At 36.8% G+C, this 16,357-nt stretch overlaps 1 protein-coding gene across 2 annotated transcripts in view; it reads left to right on the top strand.

Moving 5' to 3' along the window:
- The window catches only part of AP3B1 (adaptor related protein complex 3 subunit beta 1), a 370,907-nt gene that overhangs the window by 322,373 nt on the left and 32,177 nt on the right, over nt 1-16,357 (top strand). For both annotated transcript variants that reach the window (XM_044663208.1, XM_044663200.1), the window contains exon 23: nt 4,885-5,116. In XM_044663208.1, the coding sequence (XP_044519143.1) occupies nt 4,885-5,116 (232 nt within the window). The remainder of the gene's footprint in view (nt 1-4,884; nt 5,117-16,357) is intronic.

Genomic DNA, 16,357 nt, shown 5'->3' with positions numbered 1-16,357 from the left:
GTGTATTGTATTCAGATTTGCATGGAATTTTTTTTTCTCAGTTAAAGAATTTATTACTGGGGTGATTCCCTTAATTGCCTCTTTTGATAGGGGATACTGAGGAATGGAAGGAGGTGGGCCACCTTCATAAAAGTCTTTGGCCATTTCTCTGGGGTTCCCCTTGTTGAGGGGGATTTTCACCCTAAGAATAGTGTGGATGAGCCCCATTTCAGATATATTGTTGTGAGTTATCATTTGCCTCATTTGGATTACTATTTCTAAATGTGTTTCTATTATTGTTATTATTTCTATAATTGTTATTATTTCTAAAATCATTATTTTTGAAATTACCATTATTCCTAATGTTTCTATTTCTTTTTTCCTGAATCCTCTTTCTACAGTCCATCATTATGTGACTCCTTTTTCCACAGAAGTATGTATAATGACTGATTTGTGGATTTCTGCAAAGGGGCTATGACCACTCGATGATTTGCATTTCCTTTTAAAATTTTTTCCATTAGTACTTTTATTTCTTTCCTTAATGCCTACACTAAGTCACTATTATCTTCACCTTTCTTTTCTTGACTGTTAAATACATAAATTGCTATTCTCCTCAATTCCTCAAGATCCATATTAGCCCAGTTTGGACAGTCGGTCTTAAAATAATCTTTTACTACTTTACAATAGTTTTTCACAAACTGTCTTCTTATTTGTCTAACGTTCCTTTCTCTGGATAGGTCCAGGTCTGTATATCTGCCTCCCAGCTCAATAAGTCTGTCCATAACTTGGGACGGATTTTCATCAGATTTTTGTTTTGAGATTTTTGAATTTCATCCATGTACCAGGCCTATCAGAGCAGGCTCTCATTGCTGTTAATAATGCCTCTCTAGCCTGGCATAATTTTATGTAATCTTGTTCATTATTGGGGTTTCATTTTGGGTCTTGAGGAGGCCAATGAACTGCTCCCTTCCCTGAGCCTGATTAACAAGAGAGAAGATTTTATTTTTCTCTCTGTCAAAAAAGCTTAGAGTGGGGCAGCTGGGTAGCTCAGTGGAGTGAGAGTCAGGCCTAGAGACAGGAGGTCCTAGGTTCAAACCCGGCCTCAGCCACTTCCCAGCTGTGTGACCCTGGGCAATTCATTTGACCCCCATTGCCCACCCTTACCAATCTTCCACCTATGAGACAATACACCGAAGTACAAGGGTTTAAAAAAAAAAAAAAAAAAAAAGCTTAGAGCAAATTTTCCATGTCAGTCCATCCAGATCACATGTATGGTAAATGCTCTCTCCCTTTTTTATAATTACTATTGGCTCATCTTTAAAAGAAGGAGTGTATTTCTTGAATTTCTCAATATTTTGGGGGTGGGGGGTGAAGGGTATATGGTGTCTAAGCAAAACTACCTCTCTACTCTTATTGAAGGTGAGTACTTCTTTTAAGGGGAATAGACCTATAACTGAATTATTTTTGGTTTCTGCCTCTTGGGTTTTTATTTGAGTTTCCATAGAATAGGTAATAGGAGTAGGCTTGGAAGTAGGTCAGGTGGGAAGAGTTTAGGTCACAACAGAACAGGTAAAGTGAGGAGGAGAGGCAGAGGAAGAAGGATGAGAGGCAGGGTTAGATAAAAACTAAGCAAAGAGGGAATGTGGCCATGGCAAAAGCAAAGTTGTTCAGACTTAGATGATAAGAGGGTTGTAGGGTGATGAATCTCCCTCCTGAAACTAGAGATCACTAAAACTAACATCCTGTTGTTTTTTCTTTAGGAAAAAATATATAAAATGCAAGGAACCCTATTTGTATACATGCACCAAGGAACAGTGCTAAACAAAGACATTCTGAAACTGTGAGCTGTGTATACTCAGTAATGCTCTCCAAGAACAGGAGCTGTTTCAGATTGGCAAGAAACTGTTCTCTCAGAGTGTGGGCCATGCTTTTTAGCACCATACTCAGTTGCCTGTGTATTATTATTTTTAAAAATCTAGCTATTAAATTTCCTGCAATTCTGTTTTTTTTTCCCCAATAGATAGTGCTGTTTTAATATACAGGATCAAACTAACTAACTCCAGTCAATAGATGGTGCTGTTTTAAATAACTGACTGCAGTAGGAATAGTTTTAATAAAAAGGAAAATAGTCAGAAGATTTAAAAAGATTAGTCAAACTCCTGACTGGCTCGCCATTAAATTATAAGGGTTTAATTAGGAGTTTGGACAAAAATAAGAGAATTTAATCAAACTCCTAGCTGGCTCACCAATAAGTTGTAAGGGTTAAATTAGGAGTTTTGACAAAAATAAGAGAACTGCTTTTAACAAATTTTAATATAGTAAAAGAGGTATATAGGATAGAGATAGAGAGAGAGATTGCCTAATTCCTAAAACTAGCTATAACTAGCTATAACTAGCTATCATTGCCTATCACTACCTATAACTACCCAGTATTGCCTCTACCTACCTATAACTGCTTATAGAGAAAAATCCAACTGATCAATAACAACCACTCCACAAAGTTCTAACCCAATCCAGCCCAATCAAAGACTGAATCCAATCTAGTGTTTTCCTAAGATCTGTCCCAATCACGTGTGTCAAGATCTCTCCTCAGCAACTCCCAACCACCCTCCAACTGCCAGCACCTAACTCCCAGCAATTCACTCTGGCCCCTTTTAGACCCCTTTTTTACTTTACTTCCTATCTCTCTGTTTCTACTTCCTGTCACTGTGGGCTGGTTTATCCCTATACAACTCTATGGCAAAAGGACCACTAGGTCCCCTATTAAATTAAAACAGCAATAAAGAATTCCCTTTTACAAGACCCTCTCCTACTCCTCTCACTCAGCACCTTGTAAACTTTCAGGATTCATCCCAGTTATGCTTATTTGAGCTTCTCTAATCCTTTTTATTTCCATCTTCCACTAACTAGGTCACTCTTCTTTTTCAAGCAGTTTAATGCCAATCTGACCTCTATTCTTATTCTGTGAGACCTTCAAGTTGCATATTGATGTCCTTTCAAGCATGCTGTTCTCCTAGTTCTATTGCTAATGCCATTATCTCTCTACAACTACATAGATCTACAATTTAAATAATTACCTCTTACTTCCAGATTCCTTAAGTCATTTATAAAGATGGACATATCTTAGACCTACCCTACTATTAGTCCTTTTTTTTTTTTCTTTTATGATCTTGAACTCTGAAATGTCTTTCCATCTTACTCTCAACCTCCCATCTCTTGAATCGATTTTTTGTCCTCTTTCTGTCCCTCCCTGTTCTCCATCATTCTTCTGTCCTATATTTTTGCATCTCTTGCCTCTCTTATCATTAGGCCAGTTGTACCCTCCTAAACTTCAAACCTTAATTGTCTTCTTCACCTTCCATCACTCTCCCAACTTCTAAGCTCCTGAATATCCAGAAAAGTCTCATTGTTCAATAAGTCTACATGAAGATTTTTTTGCCTGTCTAATGATTATACTAAAAATGCATAAGAATTTAAAAGGAGGGAAAAAACAACTTGAATGGAAGAATGGATGAGCAATTTGAAAGGAACTCTATATAATTTAAGAAAAAATATCTTGACCTTACCAAAGGAAGTACTTTTAAAACTATAAGTCATACTACAGCTAAAAAGTTGTATTCACATCATTATCAAAAAGGCACAAGTAAAATGAATGAGCCTGATGCCATCCTTAACATTATAGGAAGTGGAAATTAGTGAGACAGTATTTGACTATTAGCTATTTTGCAGAAGTAAAGTATTTTATAAATACCTAAGCAGAGTAATGCTAGTTATTCTATTCTTAGAGGTTGGACAAGTGGAATAAAGTAAAATTATTTTATTGGTAAAAATGAAGATGAAATTATATTAATGTAATCTCTAAAATTTTCAAAGGATATGAACTCTCAGGATTCAGCAGATGTTTATTAAGCACCTACTATGTGTAGATCCTTATGCTGAGTGATTTCCTTTGATATTACTTGATGTGAGTATTTAGGTTTGATGTGATTCTCATTTGTAATAACATAATTATGAATAGTAAAGACATTAAAAAAGCATAGAGGAATATCTTGGAAGTTTAATAAGGATTTTATCTTTTATAATGATGATAGGAAGCAAGAGTCCCTTGTTACCCCAAAGTGACTAAAATTGGCCTACTCTTCAAATAATACCTATGAGGAGAATTAAGCTATTTGTAGTTGCAGAGTTTTGTTGAATAGTTAGCACTTAAATGGTTTCATAGTGCACACTCATATTTAAAGGACTACAGAGAATGATGAAAATGAATATTGCCATTTCTGACAGTACATCCTAATTTGTTGTTGTTGTTGTTGTTGGGGGCATGGGAGGGAGAAGACACGAGAAATAATGGGAAATTATACCAGGAAAACAAGAGCTCATCAACTTCATCAGAAAGGCAACACTTAATAAAATTTAATTTTCAACTTACATTTTTTTTCCCTTCCATTAGCCTTTGATCTTATGGAAATATTACACAGGCTGAAAATTAGGCCTAGTTTAATAAACACTTTGAAGGCTCATTTGTCAATAGTATTTGCCCATGATTATTGTCAGAATAATAGATGTAGATAAATTATTTTTGCCTATTGTGAGACTCAAATGAGATAATAAATATCAAGCACTTTGTAAACCTTAAAGCACTATATAAATGTCAGCTACTCTTAGCATTTATAGTACAAAGATTTTTTTAAGTAGTTACTTTAAAGATATTCTATTTCTATTTCTTCGCTCTTTAATTTTGATTTCTCAATTGATTCTTCGGTAAATCATTTTCTACCAGTGTTGATCTCTGTGCCACATAACAGTCAAGGATATGTTCATAGAAAAAAGCCATTTTACTCAGTTTTTTTTCTGAAAACTAGTTAGTCTGTTATTCATTCATTTTAAAATCTCTTTCTTTGACAGGTCAGTACTCCAATATTTGTGCCAATGAAGACTCATGAGCTGCTTCATCGAATGAGTGGCAAAGGATTAGCTGCCAGTTATCACTTTCCAAGACAGCCTTGCATTTTTGGTGATAAAATGGTCTCGGTACAAGTGACATTAAATAATACCACTGATCAGAAGATTGAGAATATCCACCTCTCTGATCAAAAGCTGCCTTCAGGCATGCGGATGCATATGTTTAGCCCAATAGGTAAATAATAATTATAAATTAAATATTTACAGTGTGATAGAAATTTAACAACTTAAAGGATAAAATGAAAGTAGAGAATACTGTGCTTACTCTGTTGACTAGTGGTAAACTTGACTAGTGTTCATTTTAATTTTCATGTGCGTTTCTAAATCTTAAATTTTCTCTACTCTTAATACTAAATCATGCTTCTCAGAAACCATTCAGTTTTCATTAACCCATAGAAAATGAGATATAAAGATTGATGAAAATGTACCCAAAGACCATTCCAGTAGTTTCCTATGTTTGCCTTTCATATATGCCCCATTTTAATCTATGTGCTGAGCAGGGTAAGAAACAGTCTAGCTTACGATGCCCTTCATATTCTCTTATTTCTTCATCCTGTGAAGTGAAAAGAAGATATAAGGAGAGAGGAGTTAGAGAAACTAACATGGACCTCTGACTACCATCTTGCCCACATTTTTCATTTCATTTAAACAGTATAACACTTTTTATTAAAAAATTTTTTGCAATTCATTTACTTTTAAGAAGTAAAATTAAGAAATTTGGTGTCTTTTAGCATGACATACACTTGAAACAGTAATAGCCAATTAACTCTTTTTCATTTTATATCTTCAGCTAATGTGGTCTTAATTGGTCAGATATAGGTTGAAGAAAATAGAGACAAGCTACAAATGCACACGATAGTTGTATAATAAAGACAATGAGGTATTCCTGATTTGATACTTTGCTGTCCTCCTGGGATGGTCATATGGGTATTTATTAAGTAACTACTAAGTGCCCATCACTGGAGAGATAAAAGACAAAACTGAAACAGCTTTTCCTCTCAAGGAGCTAGCATTTTACTGGTTCAAAACAAAATGTACATAAAAAATACAAGGTTATTTGGTGGAAGTGGAGTTCAGTATTTGTTTCCTGTGGGAGTTGGCTCTTAACCTGAACTTTGAAGGAAATCATTGATTAAAAAGTCAAACAGATTAGTTTTTATTTGATCCTAGAGACAAGGAGTTATTTGTGAGTAACACTATGAGGCCTGTAGTTTAGGAATTTCATCACTTTGACAGCTGCATTGATGGTAATGGGTGAAAGGAAATACTGGAGGCAAGTAGACCAATTAGAAAGTTATTGCGGGGCAGCTAGGTATCAGCAGATAGAGCGCTGGGCTTGGAGATGGAAGGTCTTGTGCTCAAATCTGGCTTCAGACACTTCCTAGCTGTATGGCCCTGTCATTTAATTCTAGTTGCTTAGCCCTTACTGTTCTTCTGCCTTAGAACTGATACTTAGCATCAATTCTAATACAGAAGGTAAGAGAAGGAAGGGAGGGAGGGAAGGAGGGAAAAGAAAAAGAAAGGAAAAAAGTAAATATGTTAGTTCAATAGTCCTACTGAATGATAATGAGACCCTGAACGAAGGTAATGAATATATGGGTAGAAAGAAACAAGTAGATACATGATATATTGTGAATATACAATCAACGAGATTTACAACTGATTGGATATGGAGGTTGAAGAAGAATGAAGATTCCAGAATAACTCCCAGGTTGCAAACCTGAGTGATTTGAAAGATGGTACTGCCCTTGGCGTAGTTAGAGAAGTTTGAAGGCATGTTGAGTCTGGGGTGTCTGAGACATATACATCTAGCCCGTAATGTCCACTGGTCACTTGGTGATATAGTTAGAGCTCAGAAGACAAACTAGGAATGGATATGTTACCCATACGTAAGTAATAGTTGAACCCATAGAAGCCAGTGAGGTCATCAACAGAGTACAGAGAGGAAGGGGGGGGGGGGGGAAATTGAGGACCAAGGCTTGGGTAATTCTGGTCTTAATGAAAAACAGGCAGTGATACTAGAAAAGAGCCTGAGAAGTTGTTGTCATACAGGAGGAGGAGTCATACAAGTAGGAGGAGAACCAGCGAAGTCATGAAAACCCAAGGGAAAAGAAGATACCCACAGAGAGAAATCTGACAATTAGGAAACCATTGATAACCTTGAGGAAAGGTGCTCAGTAGCATAATAATTTTTTTTTATTCCTACTGAATGAGAAGTGATATTCCTACAAAATCAACAAGAATAAAGGAGATGTAAACTGCCATAAATTGCTTTTAGAATATATTCAATGCAGTTTTAGTAATTTAGTAGTTAAGAAATAGGCAAATTAAATACAAGTGCCCTATCCAAAGCTGTCCTTTATGATTTCCATTAGAAAGTTAAATATAGCTAGAAAATTCATGAATAATTGCTTTATAATACTGCTTTTGTTTCTACTGAGTTAAAAACTTAGAACTTAGTTTTAAAAACTGAAATATGAGTTTTCCAAACAGTAGAAATGTTATCCAAAGGTTAAAACAGTAGAATAGTATTAACATTTCTTAGAGCTGGCATAAGTCAGTGAATTGACCTTTTAATGGCCAATGTAGAACAGAAGAAATATAACAAACTTAGTATTACTACTTTAACTTCAAAATAAATACATATAAATATCACTTTCTTAGCACTGCTTCCTCATTTATTAAATAAGAGGGTAATTTATCATTGACTCAGTTATGATTTTTTGAGTGCCCATAGCATTAAATTCTGCCCTAAATGCTATGCTGTCAAAATACATGGCATAGAAAAGATGAGACCTATTACTTCTATGCAAGATGAGGTATCTAAGGTATTTAATAAATACATCTATTTATATGACAGAATCTGTTTTCTACAAGGACCTGGGTTACAAAAAAAAAAGTAATAATTAAAGAAATAATCCTTGCCCTCAAAGAACTTACATTCTCCTGGAGAGAACAAGAGATAACTTAGATTAGGAAATACTAAGTCTATATAAAGCATTTTCAGATGGGAGATCACTAACAAGTAGTCAAATCAGGATCTGCATCCTCATGTAGAAAGTGGAACTTCAGCTGCTCTTTGAGAGAAACAGAGAAGACTAAGATATGGAGAAGAGGAAAGAGAAGATCCCACCTTGAGGAAGAAGGGGCCAAGCCTGTGCATAGACAGAAGTGCCAGAGATGAGATGTATTGTTCAAGGAACAAGACTAAATCATCTTGATAAGAAATATAGCATAAATTCTATGGAGAAACATGAAATAAATAAAAAAAATAGATAAAAGTTAGATTATAAAGGGCTCTAACTCTCAAATAGAGGAGTTTACATTTTAAACTAAAAGTAAGAGGGAGACACTGGAGTTTCTTTAGCAGAAGAGTGATACCAAAAGACCTGTGTTTTAAGAATATTACAGCATCCGTATGGAGGATGGATTGAAGAAGGGACAGCATGGAAGCAGAAAGATCAAATGATAGTTCAAAAAGAAAGATGGTAGTAGCCATGAGTCAAGAGAAGGGGACTGATGTGAGAGATGTTTTGGAGGGAGAATTGGCAAGGTTTGACAAGCAATTAGATCTAAGTAATGAGACAGAATGGAGAGAAGAATGTCATCAAGTTTGCACATCTGGAAGGAGGAGGGGTTCTGCTTTGTGCTTCCCAAATTTGTTCTGCTTTGTACTTCCCAAATTTGTGATGTCACTCGAACATCCAGCATATTTTGAGGACAGCTAAGGTTTCTATAAATGCCAGAAGATGACCAGAGCTGTAGAGGAAAAGGTCCAAGATAAAGAGAGGTTTAACAACAGAATGAGATTCTAAGAAGGTATCTTAGAAGGGGAGAGCAATACAGGTAAGTATTGTGGACAGGTAGAGCTGAAGAAGTTGGTGTTGAGAGATAAGGAAGCCCTATTATGGGTTTTCACCAAGCTGTGATCAGAACAGGATTAGGAAAAGAAGCAGTAGGGGAATTTGATATCTCTTGATTGGCTTTCCTTTCTTGAAGAGCCTTATAATAACAGAGAGGAGTGTCAGTTCTTTATCAAACACTAGGAAATGAAGGAAATTGTTACTAACATCAGAAACCCTACTCCTACATGAGGTCCTTATGGCAAAAGGCTCTGGGTAGGATGCTGGACATGGCAGTCTGGTGCTTGTAACTGGTCTTGGAGGTCAGCAGCCTAAATGCCTAGGCTTATACGCAAGGCTTGATACCAAGCTCTAGACCTGGGCTGAGTCCTAGATAGAAGGGCCTCATCCCCAAAGCTCTGATTCTGACCTAGGTCTAGTCCAGCAACAGAAGGTTTGTTCCATCCCAGCTCTGTGGTAATAAAAGCTCTGGCAAATTAATGAGTGGGACTGAGAAGGGGCCACGGAGTAGAGGAGCAGTTTTAGGGCTTTCACTCTCTGTTCATAAAGACAATTCCTGGCTTCCTTGTCTTGGCTCACACTTTTTGCTTTCCTGCCCCAGTTGGCCTTTACTCTGCCTGTACTCTTTCAATAAGTACATAAAACAAATGTTATAAACACTATCTACAGCTGTGATACCCGAGGTGATTTGGGAAGGATGATATCATGGATAAAAACTGGATAGAATATGCAAAATAATTTGGATCAATTCAACTAGATTCATGAGATGCCAGGAAAATCAGGGCAGAAATGTTGTTTTTGGTGATCTTCACATCCAAACATTGATCTACAAGGAAGATAAAAGAGGAGGAGTTTGAGCACCTGGCATGCAACAGAAAACACACTGAATCTTTTCGAATTATCATATGACAAAGTAAGAGCTTAGCAGATCAGGAGTTGCAGAGAAAGAGGAGGCAGGTGAAACAGATGACTGACAGCAGGTGAATCATGCCACTAGAAGTAGTACTACTAACCAAAGGTCGACATCATTCATACAATTGAAAGCTGTTGCTTAATTTTGCCACTTAGGGAACAGTTTATCAAATGAAGTCCTAATAAAGAAAAGTAGAAACACAAATCAAGAAGGTGATGAAACATGCTTTGGGAGAAAATAGTGAACACTTGTCAATAGTTTGACAACAGACTCCAAAACTAGCTAAGGGTCCATTAAAGCAATAGGATTACATTACTTCCTTTTTTTTTAAAGTTTTTATTTTGACTATTTTCCCATAGTTACATATTTCATGTTCTTTCCCTCTCCCCCAAACTCCCTAACTCCCCTTAGCCAATGCAAAATTCCACTGGGTTTTATATAGAATTACCTTACTTCCTATGCAATGACAGTGACTAAGGTCAATTCTTGTTGGATATCCAGCTTGTTAAGGAATTTTATCAGTGTCCTCTACAAGTCTTCCAGAATACCAAGTTTAGATAATGACTCTCTTACATTCTACTTGTGCGATCATGAGCAAGTGATTTTACCTCTCTGGGCTGTCATTTTCTTATTTGCAAATTTAGGAATTTTTTTTTAAACCCTTACCTTCCATCTAGGAGTCAATACTGTGTATTGGCTCCAAGGCAGAAGAGTGGTAAGAGCTAGGCAATGAGGGTCAAGTGACTTGCCCAGGGTCACACAGCTGGGAAATGTCTGAGGTCAGATTTTAATCTAGGACCTCTATCTCTAGGCCTGGCTTTCAATCCACTGAGCCACCCAGCTGCCCCCAAAATTAGGGATTTAAAGCAGATAATTTCTTAATTCTCTTCCAGCTCTAGACCTCTGATCCTATAATAGTAAAGGGGAACAGACAACATAGCTTTATGGAGCAATGTATCTCTGACCTTCTGTGCTTCTGGAAAACAAGTGCACTTCCACCCCCACCAAATGCAATTAATAAGGTTTTGAAATAGCTGAAAACCTTTAGGTCAACTTTACCTACCATACTATGCTCTCTAAAGATCATTTGAGATAGTGACATTCTAGATTTTTGAGAAGATAAATGTTATGTTAGAGGTAGCAAGAGAATTATGCCCCTCTCAACATCTCCCTTAAAATCAATTACCAAAAAAAAAAAAAAAACAGTCCATACTCATTTCTCAGAAAAGGAAAAATGATCTAAAAGAGAGAGAAACACATCAAAACAAGGAATAAAAATATGGATCAAAAGAAACTCAAATCAAAACACAGAAAGGAAAATATGTCAACTTAACCTCAACAATAACTTTAAAAATGAAACCAAAAGGAAGATGGCGACAGAGTAAGGAGCAGCTTCTCGATCTCTCCTAACCGAAGCATACAGGAATCCTCAAGGGGACATAAAAATGAATCCAGATGAACGAAGGAACCCCACAACAGGGCACAGCATTGAAGGTACGCGGAACCGGGGCATTTCCACACTGCGAAGGGGTGAAACAGCTCTAAATGTGAGAGGAAGAAGCCCCTCCAACACCCCCCACACCACGCACAGCGCCAAGGCCAACGCACAAGAGTGAAAGCGGGATTGGGGCAACCAGTAAGTCACTGGCAGCTCCAGGGCTTGTACCTGAGAGCTGCAGGACATAGGACCCGAAGTGGCTAAAGAACGTGCACGGACTTTCCCGAGCATCTGTGCGGGTGGGGACATTGCCCTAGGCGCAGGCAAAGATCTTGAGCGCACAGACTTTCCCGAGTGTCTGAGCGGGTGAAGGCAGCACCCTAGGCGCGGACAAAGATCTCGAGCACAGGCTTGGACCTCGAGTGGGGACCTGGTGCAGAGGGGAGTGCAACTATGGAAGCAGCCCCTGAGACTGCTGAAGGAGCCTCGGGCAGACCGGGGACGACCAGGAGGCTTAACCCCGAGGACAAGGAGACCGAGCCCTCGGAGCTTAGAAAGTGCAGGCAGACCCTGAGTGTGAAAACAAAAATGAAAAGTGGCGGGGCTAACAATGGCAAGCCGAGAACTCCAGAAGAAAAAGATTATCAAGAAAAACTCTGGAATACTCGACAACTTTTACACAGAGAAAATCCAGACAACAGAGGAGGACAAACAAGTATCCAAACCTTCCCAAAACAATGAAAACTGGTCACAAGCTATGGAAGAGATCTGGCAAGAAAATAACAGTTTAAAAGGCAGAATTTCACAATTAGAAAGTGAGGCAAGCCAACTGAAGACCAGAAATTACCAGATTGAAAAGGAAAACCAGTCCCTAAAGGCTAGAATTGAGCAATTAGAAGCCAATGATCTCTCAAGACAACAAGAACAAATAAAACAAAGTCAAAAGACTGATAAAATAGAAGGAAACATGAAATATCTCAATGAGAAAGTGACAGACCAAGAAAACCAGTCTAGAAAATACAATTTGAGAATCATTGGTCTTCCAGAAAAAGCAGAAATTAATAGAAACTTGAACTCCATACTTAAAGAAATTATTCAGAAAAATTGCCCTGAAGTCCTACAAAAAGAGGGCAATATAGACATTGAAAGGATCCATAGATCATCCTCTACACTGGACCCAGAAAAGTCAACACCCAGGAATATAATAGCCAAATTGAAGAGCTTTCAAGTAAAAGAAAAAATTCTTACAAGAAGCTAGAAAGAGACAATTCAAATATCAAGGAGCACCAATCAGGATCACACAGGATCTGGCAGGCTCCACGCTAAAAGACCGCAAGGCTTGGACTACAATATTCAGAAAGGCAAGAGAGCTGGGCCTTCAGCCACGGATCAACTACCCATCAAAACTGACTATATACTTTCAGGGGAAAGTATGGGCATTCAACAAAATTGAAGATTTCCAAGTTTTTGCACAAAAGAGACCGGGACTAAATGGAAAGTTTGATATCCAACCACAAAAATCAAGAGAAACATGAAAAGGTAAATAAGAAACAGAGGGAAAAGAAAGAAAACTCATAATTTTAAAAATTTGACTCTTTAAGGCCTTAAATAAGATCTAATTATCTGTATTACTAGGTGGAGAAATGCTATGTATAATTCTCTGTAGTGAACTCTATTCACTATTATAATGTTCACTATTATAGCAACCAGAAGAATAATTCATAGGGAGAGGACAGGATACTAAATGGTCTAAGATGACATAGGGGGTGGGAAAGAGGGGTGGGAATAGTAGGGGACACCAATAGAAATCTGAGTAAATAAGAAAAATAGGATATTCTATTACACACAAAGAGGGCATGGGAAGGGGAGGGGATAAATAGTATTATAAGAAGGAGAGGAAGAGAGCATTAAGAGGTAATAATCAAACCTTACTCTCAGTGTAATTAACCCAGAGAGGGAAGAATAGCTTTATTATCCATTGGGATAAAAAACTCTATCTAACCCTACTGAGAAAGTCAGAAGGGATAAATCAAAGGGAGCAGGGGAGTGGGGAGGTCAAAAAAGGGAGGGGAGAAGAAGGGGGAGGGAATTCAATAGGACTTTAAAAACAAAAAGAGGGGAATAACAAGGGAGGGGGCAGAAAGGGAAGTCAATCAAGGGAGGGGATAAGGGATACTGGCTCAAAGCAAACCACTGGTTTAAAAGAAAATAGTGTAAGAAGAAGGGGTGGGTCTAGGGGAGGATACAAAAATCTCAGTGAATGCACAACTGATAATTATAACTCTGAATGTGAATGGGATGAACTCGCTCATAAAGCGGAAGCAAATAGCAGAGTGGATCAGAAACCAAAATCCCACCATATGTTGTCTACAAGAAACACATGTGAGGCAGGTAGACATACACAAGTTTAAGGTTAAGGGCTTGAGCAAAATCTTTTGGGCATCAAATGAGAAAAAGAAGGCAGGAGTGGCTATTATGATCTCTGACAAAGCCAAAGTAAAAATAGATATGATTAAAAAAGACAGGGAAGGACATTACATCCTGATTAAAGGCAGTATAAACAATGAGGAAATAACATTGCTCAATATATATGCACCAAGTGGTATAGCATCCAAATTCATAAAGGAGAAACTGGCAGAGCTCAAGAAGGAAATAGATAGTAAAACCATACTAGTGGGAGATCTAAATATTCCTCTTTCAGATCTAGGTAAATCAAACCAAAAAATAAATAAGAAAGAGGTAAGAGAGGTGAATGAAGTCCTAGAAAAATTAGATTTAATTGATATGTGGAGAAAAATAAATAGGGACAAAAAGGAATACACCTTCTTTTCAGCTGCACATGGTACATTTGCAAAGATTGACCTTGTAATAGGGCATAGAATCATTGCAAACAAATGGAAAAGAGCAGATATAATAAATGTAACCTTCTCAGATCATAATGCAATAAAAATAATAATTAGTAAGGGCACCTGGACAGGCAAATCAAAAACCAATTGGAAATTAAACATACGATTCTCCAAAACCAATTTGTCAAAGAAGAAATCATAGAAACAATCAACAATTTCATTGAAGAGAATGACAATGGTGAGACATCGTACCAAACTCTGTGGGATGCAGCCAAGGCAGTACTGAGGGGGAAATTTATATCCTTGAGTGCATATATTAACAAATTAAGGAGGGCAGAGATTAATGAATTGGGTATGCAACTCAAAAAATTAGAAAGTGAGCAAATTAAAAACCCCCAGATGAAAACTAAATTAGAAATACTAAAAATTAAGGGAGAAATTAATAAAATCAAAAGTAAAAGAACCATTGAATTAATAAATAACACTAGAAGCTGGTATTTTGAAAAAACAGATAAAATTGACAAAGTACTATTCAATCTAATAAGAAAAAGGAAAGAAGAAAACCAAAATGACAGTATTAAAGATGAAAAGGGAGACTTCACCTCTAATGAAGGGGAAATTAAGGCAATTATTAAAAACTATTTCGCCCAATTATATGGCAACAAATATAACAATTTAGGAGATATGGATGAATATTTACAAAAATATAAACTGCCTAGATTAACAGCAGAAGAAATAGAATACCTAAATAAGCCCATATCAGAAATAGAAATTGAACAAGCCATCAAAGAACTCCCTAAACAAAATCGCCAGGGCCTGATGGATTCACAAGTGAATTCTGTCAGACATTCAAAGAGCAACTAATCCCAATACTATACAAATTATTTGATATGATAAGCAAAGAGAGAGTCCTACCAAATTCATTTTATGACACAAATATGGTACTGATTCCAAAGCCAGGTAGACCAAAAACAGAGAAAGAAAACTATAGACCAATCTCCCTTATGAACATAGATGCAAAAATCTTAAATAGAATATTAGCAAAGAGACTCCAGCAAGTAATTAAGAAGATCATCCACCTTGATCAGGTGGGATTTATACCAGGAATGCAAGGATGGTTCAACATTAGGAAAACCATCCACATAATTGACTGTATCCACAGTCTAACAAACAAAAATCACATGATTATCTCAATAGATGCTGAAAAGGCCTTTGACAAAATACAGCATCCATTCCTATTGAAAACACTGAAAAGTATAGGAATAGAAGGACCTTTCCTAAAAATAATAAACAGTATATACCTAAAACCATCAACAAGCATCATATGCAATGGGGATAAATTAGAAGCCTTCCCAATAAAATCAGGCATGAAACAAGGATGCCCATTATCACCTCTATTATTCAACATAGTACTAGAAACACTAACAGTAGCAATTAGAGAAGAAAAAGAAATTGAAGGTATCAAAATAGGCAATGAGGAGACTAATCTATCACTCTTTGCAGATGATATGATGGTATACTTAAAAAATCCTAGAGAATCAACTAAGAAGCTTGAAGAAATAATCAACAACTTTAGCAGAGTTGCAGGATACAAAATAAATGCACATAAATCATCAGCATTTCTATACATCTCCAACACACTAGAGCAGCAAGAGGTAGAAAGAGAAACACCATTTAAAATCACCCTAGACAATATAAAATACTTGGGAATCTATCTAACAAAACAAACACAGCAATTATACGAAAACAACTACAAAACACCTTTCCAGACAAATAAAACTGAATCTCAACAATTGGAAAGCCATTAATTGTTCATGGATAGGACGAGCTAACATAATAAAAATGACCATTCTACCCAAATTAATTTATCTGTTTAGCGCCATACCTATCAAACTACCAAAAAACTTCTTTACTGAATTAGAAAAAACTATAACAAACTTCATATGGAATAACAAAAGATCAAGAATATCCAGGGAAATAATGGGAAAAAATGCGAAGGAAGGGGGCCTAGCAGTACCAGATATTAAACTATACTATAAAGCAGCAGTCATTAAAACAATATGGTACTGGCTAAGAGATAGAAGGGAGGATCAGTGGAATAGACTTGGGGTTAATGACATCAGCAGGACAGTATATGATAAACCAAAAGAGCCCAACTTTTGGGACATGAATCCACTATTTGACAAAAACTGCTGGGAAATTTGGAAAACAATATGGGAGAGATTAGGTGTAGATCAACATCTCACATCCTACACCAAGATAAATTCAGAATGGGTGAATGACCTGAATATAAAGAGGGAAACTATAAATAAGTTAAGTGAACACAAAATAGTATACCTGTCAGATCTCTGGGAAA

This window comes from Gracilinanus agilis, chromosome 1 (genome assembly GCF_016433145.1).
Source record: "Gracilinanus agilis isolate LMUSP501 chromosome 1, AgileGrace, whole genome shotgun sequence".
Classification (NCBI taxonomy): domain Eukaryota; kingdom Metazoa; phylum Chordata; class Mammalia; order Didelphimorphia; family Didelphidae; genus Gracilinanus; species Gracilinanus agilis.
Note: the sequence above shows the minus strand (reverse complement) of the source record. Positions and strands in the feature narration are given on the sequence as shown.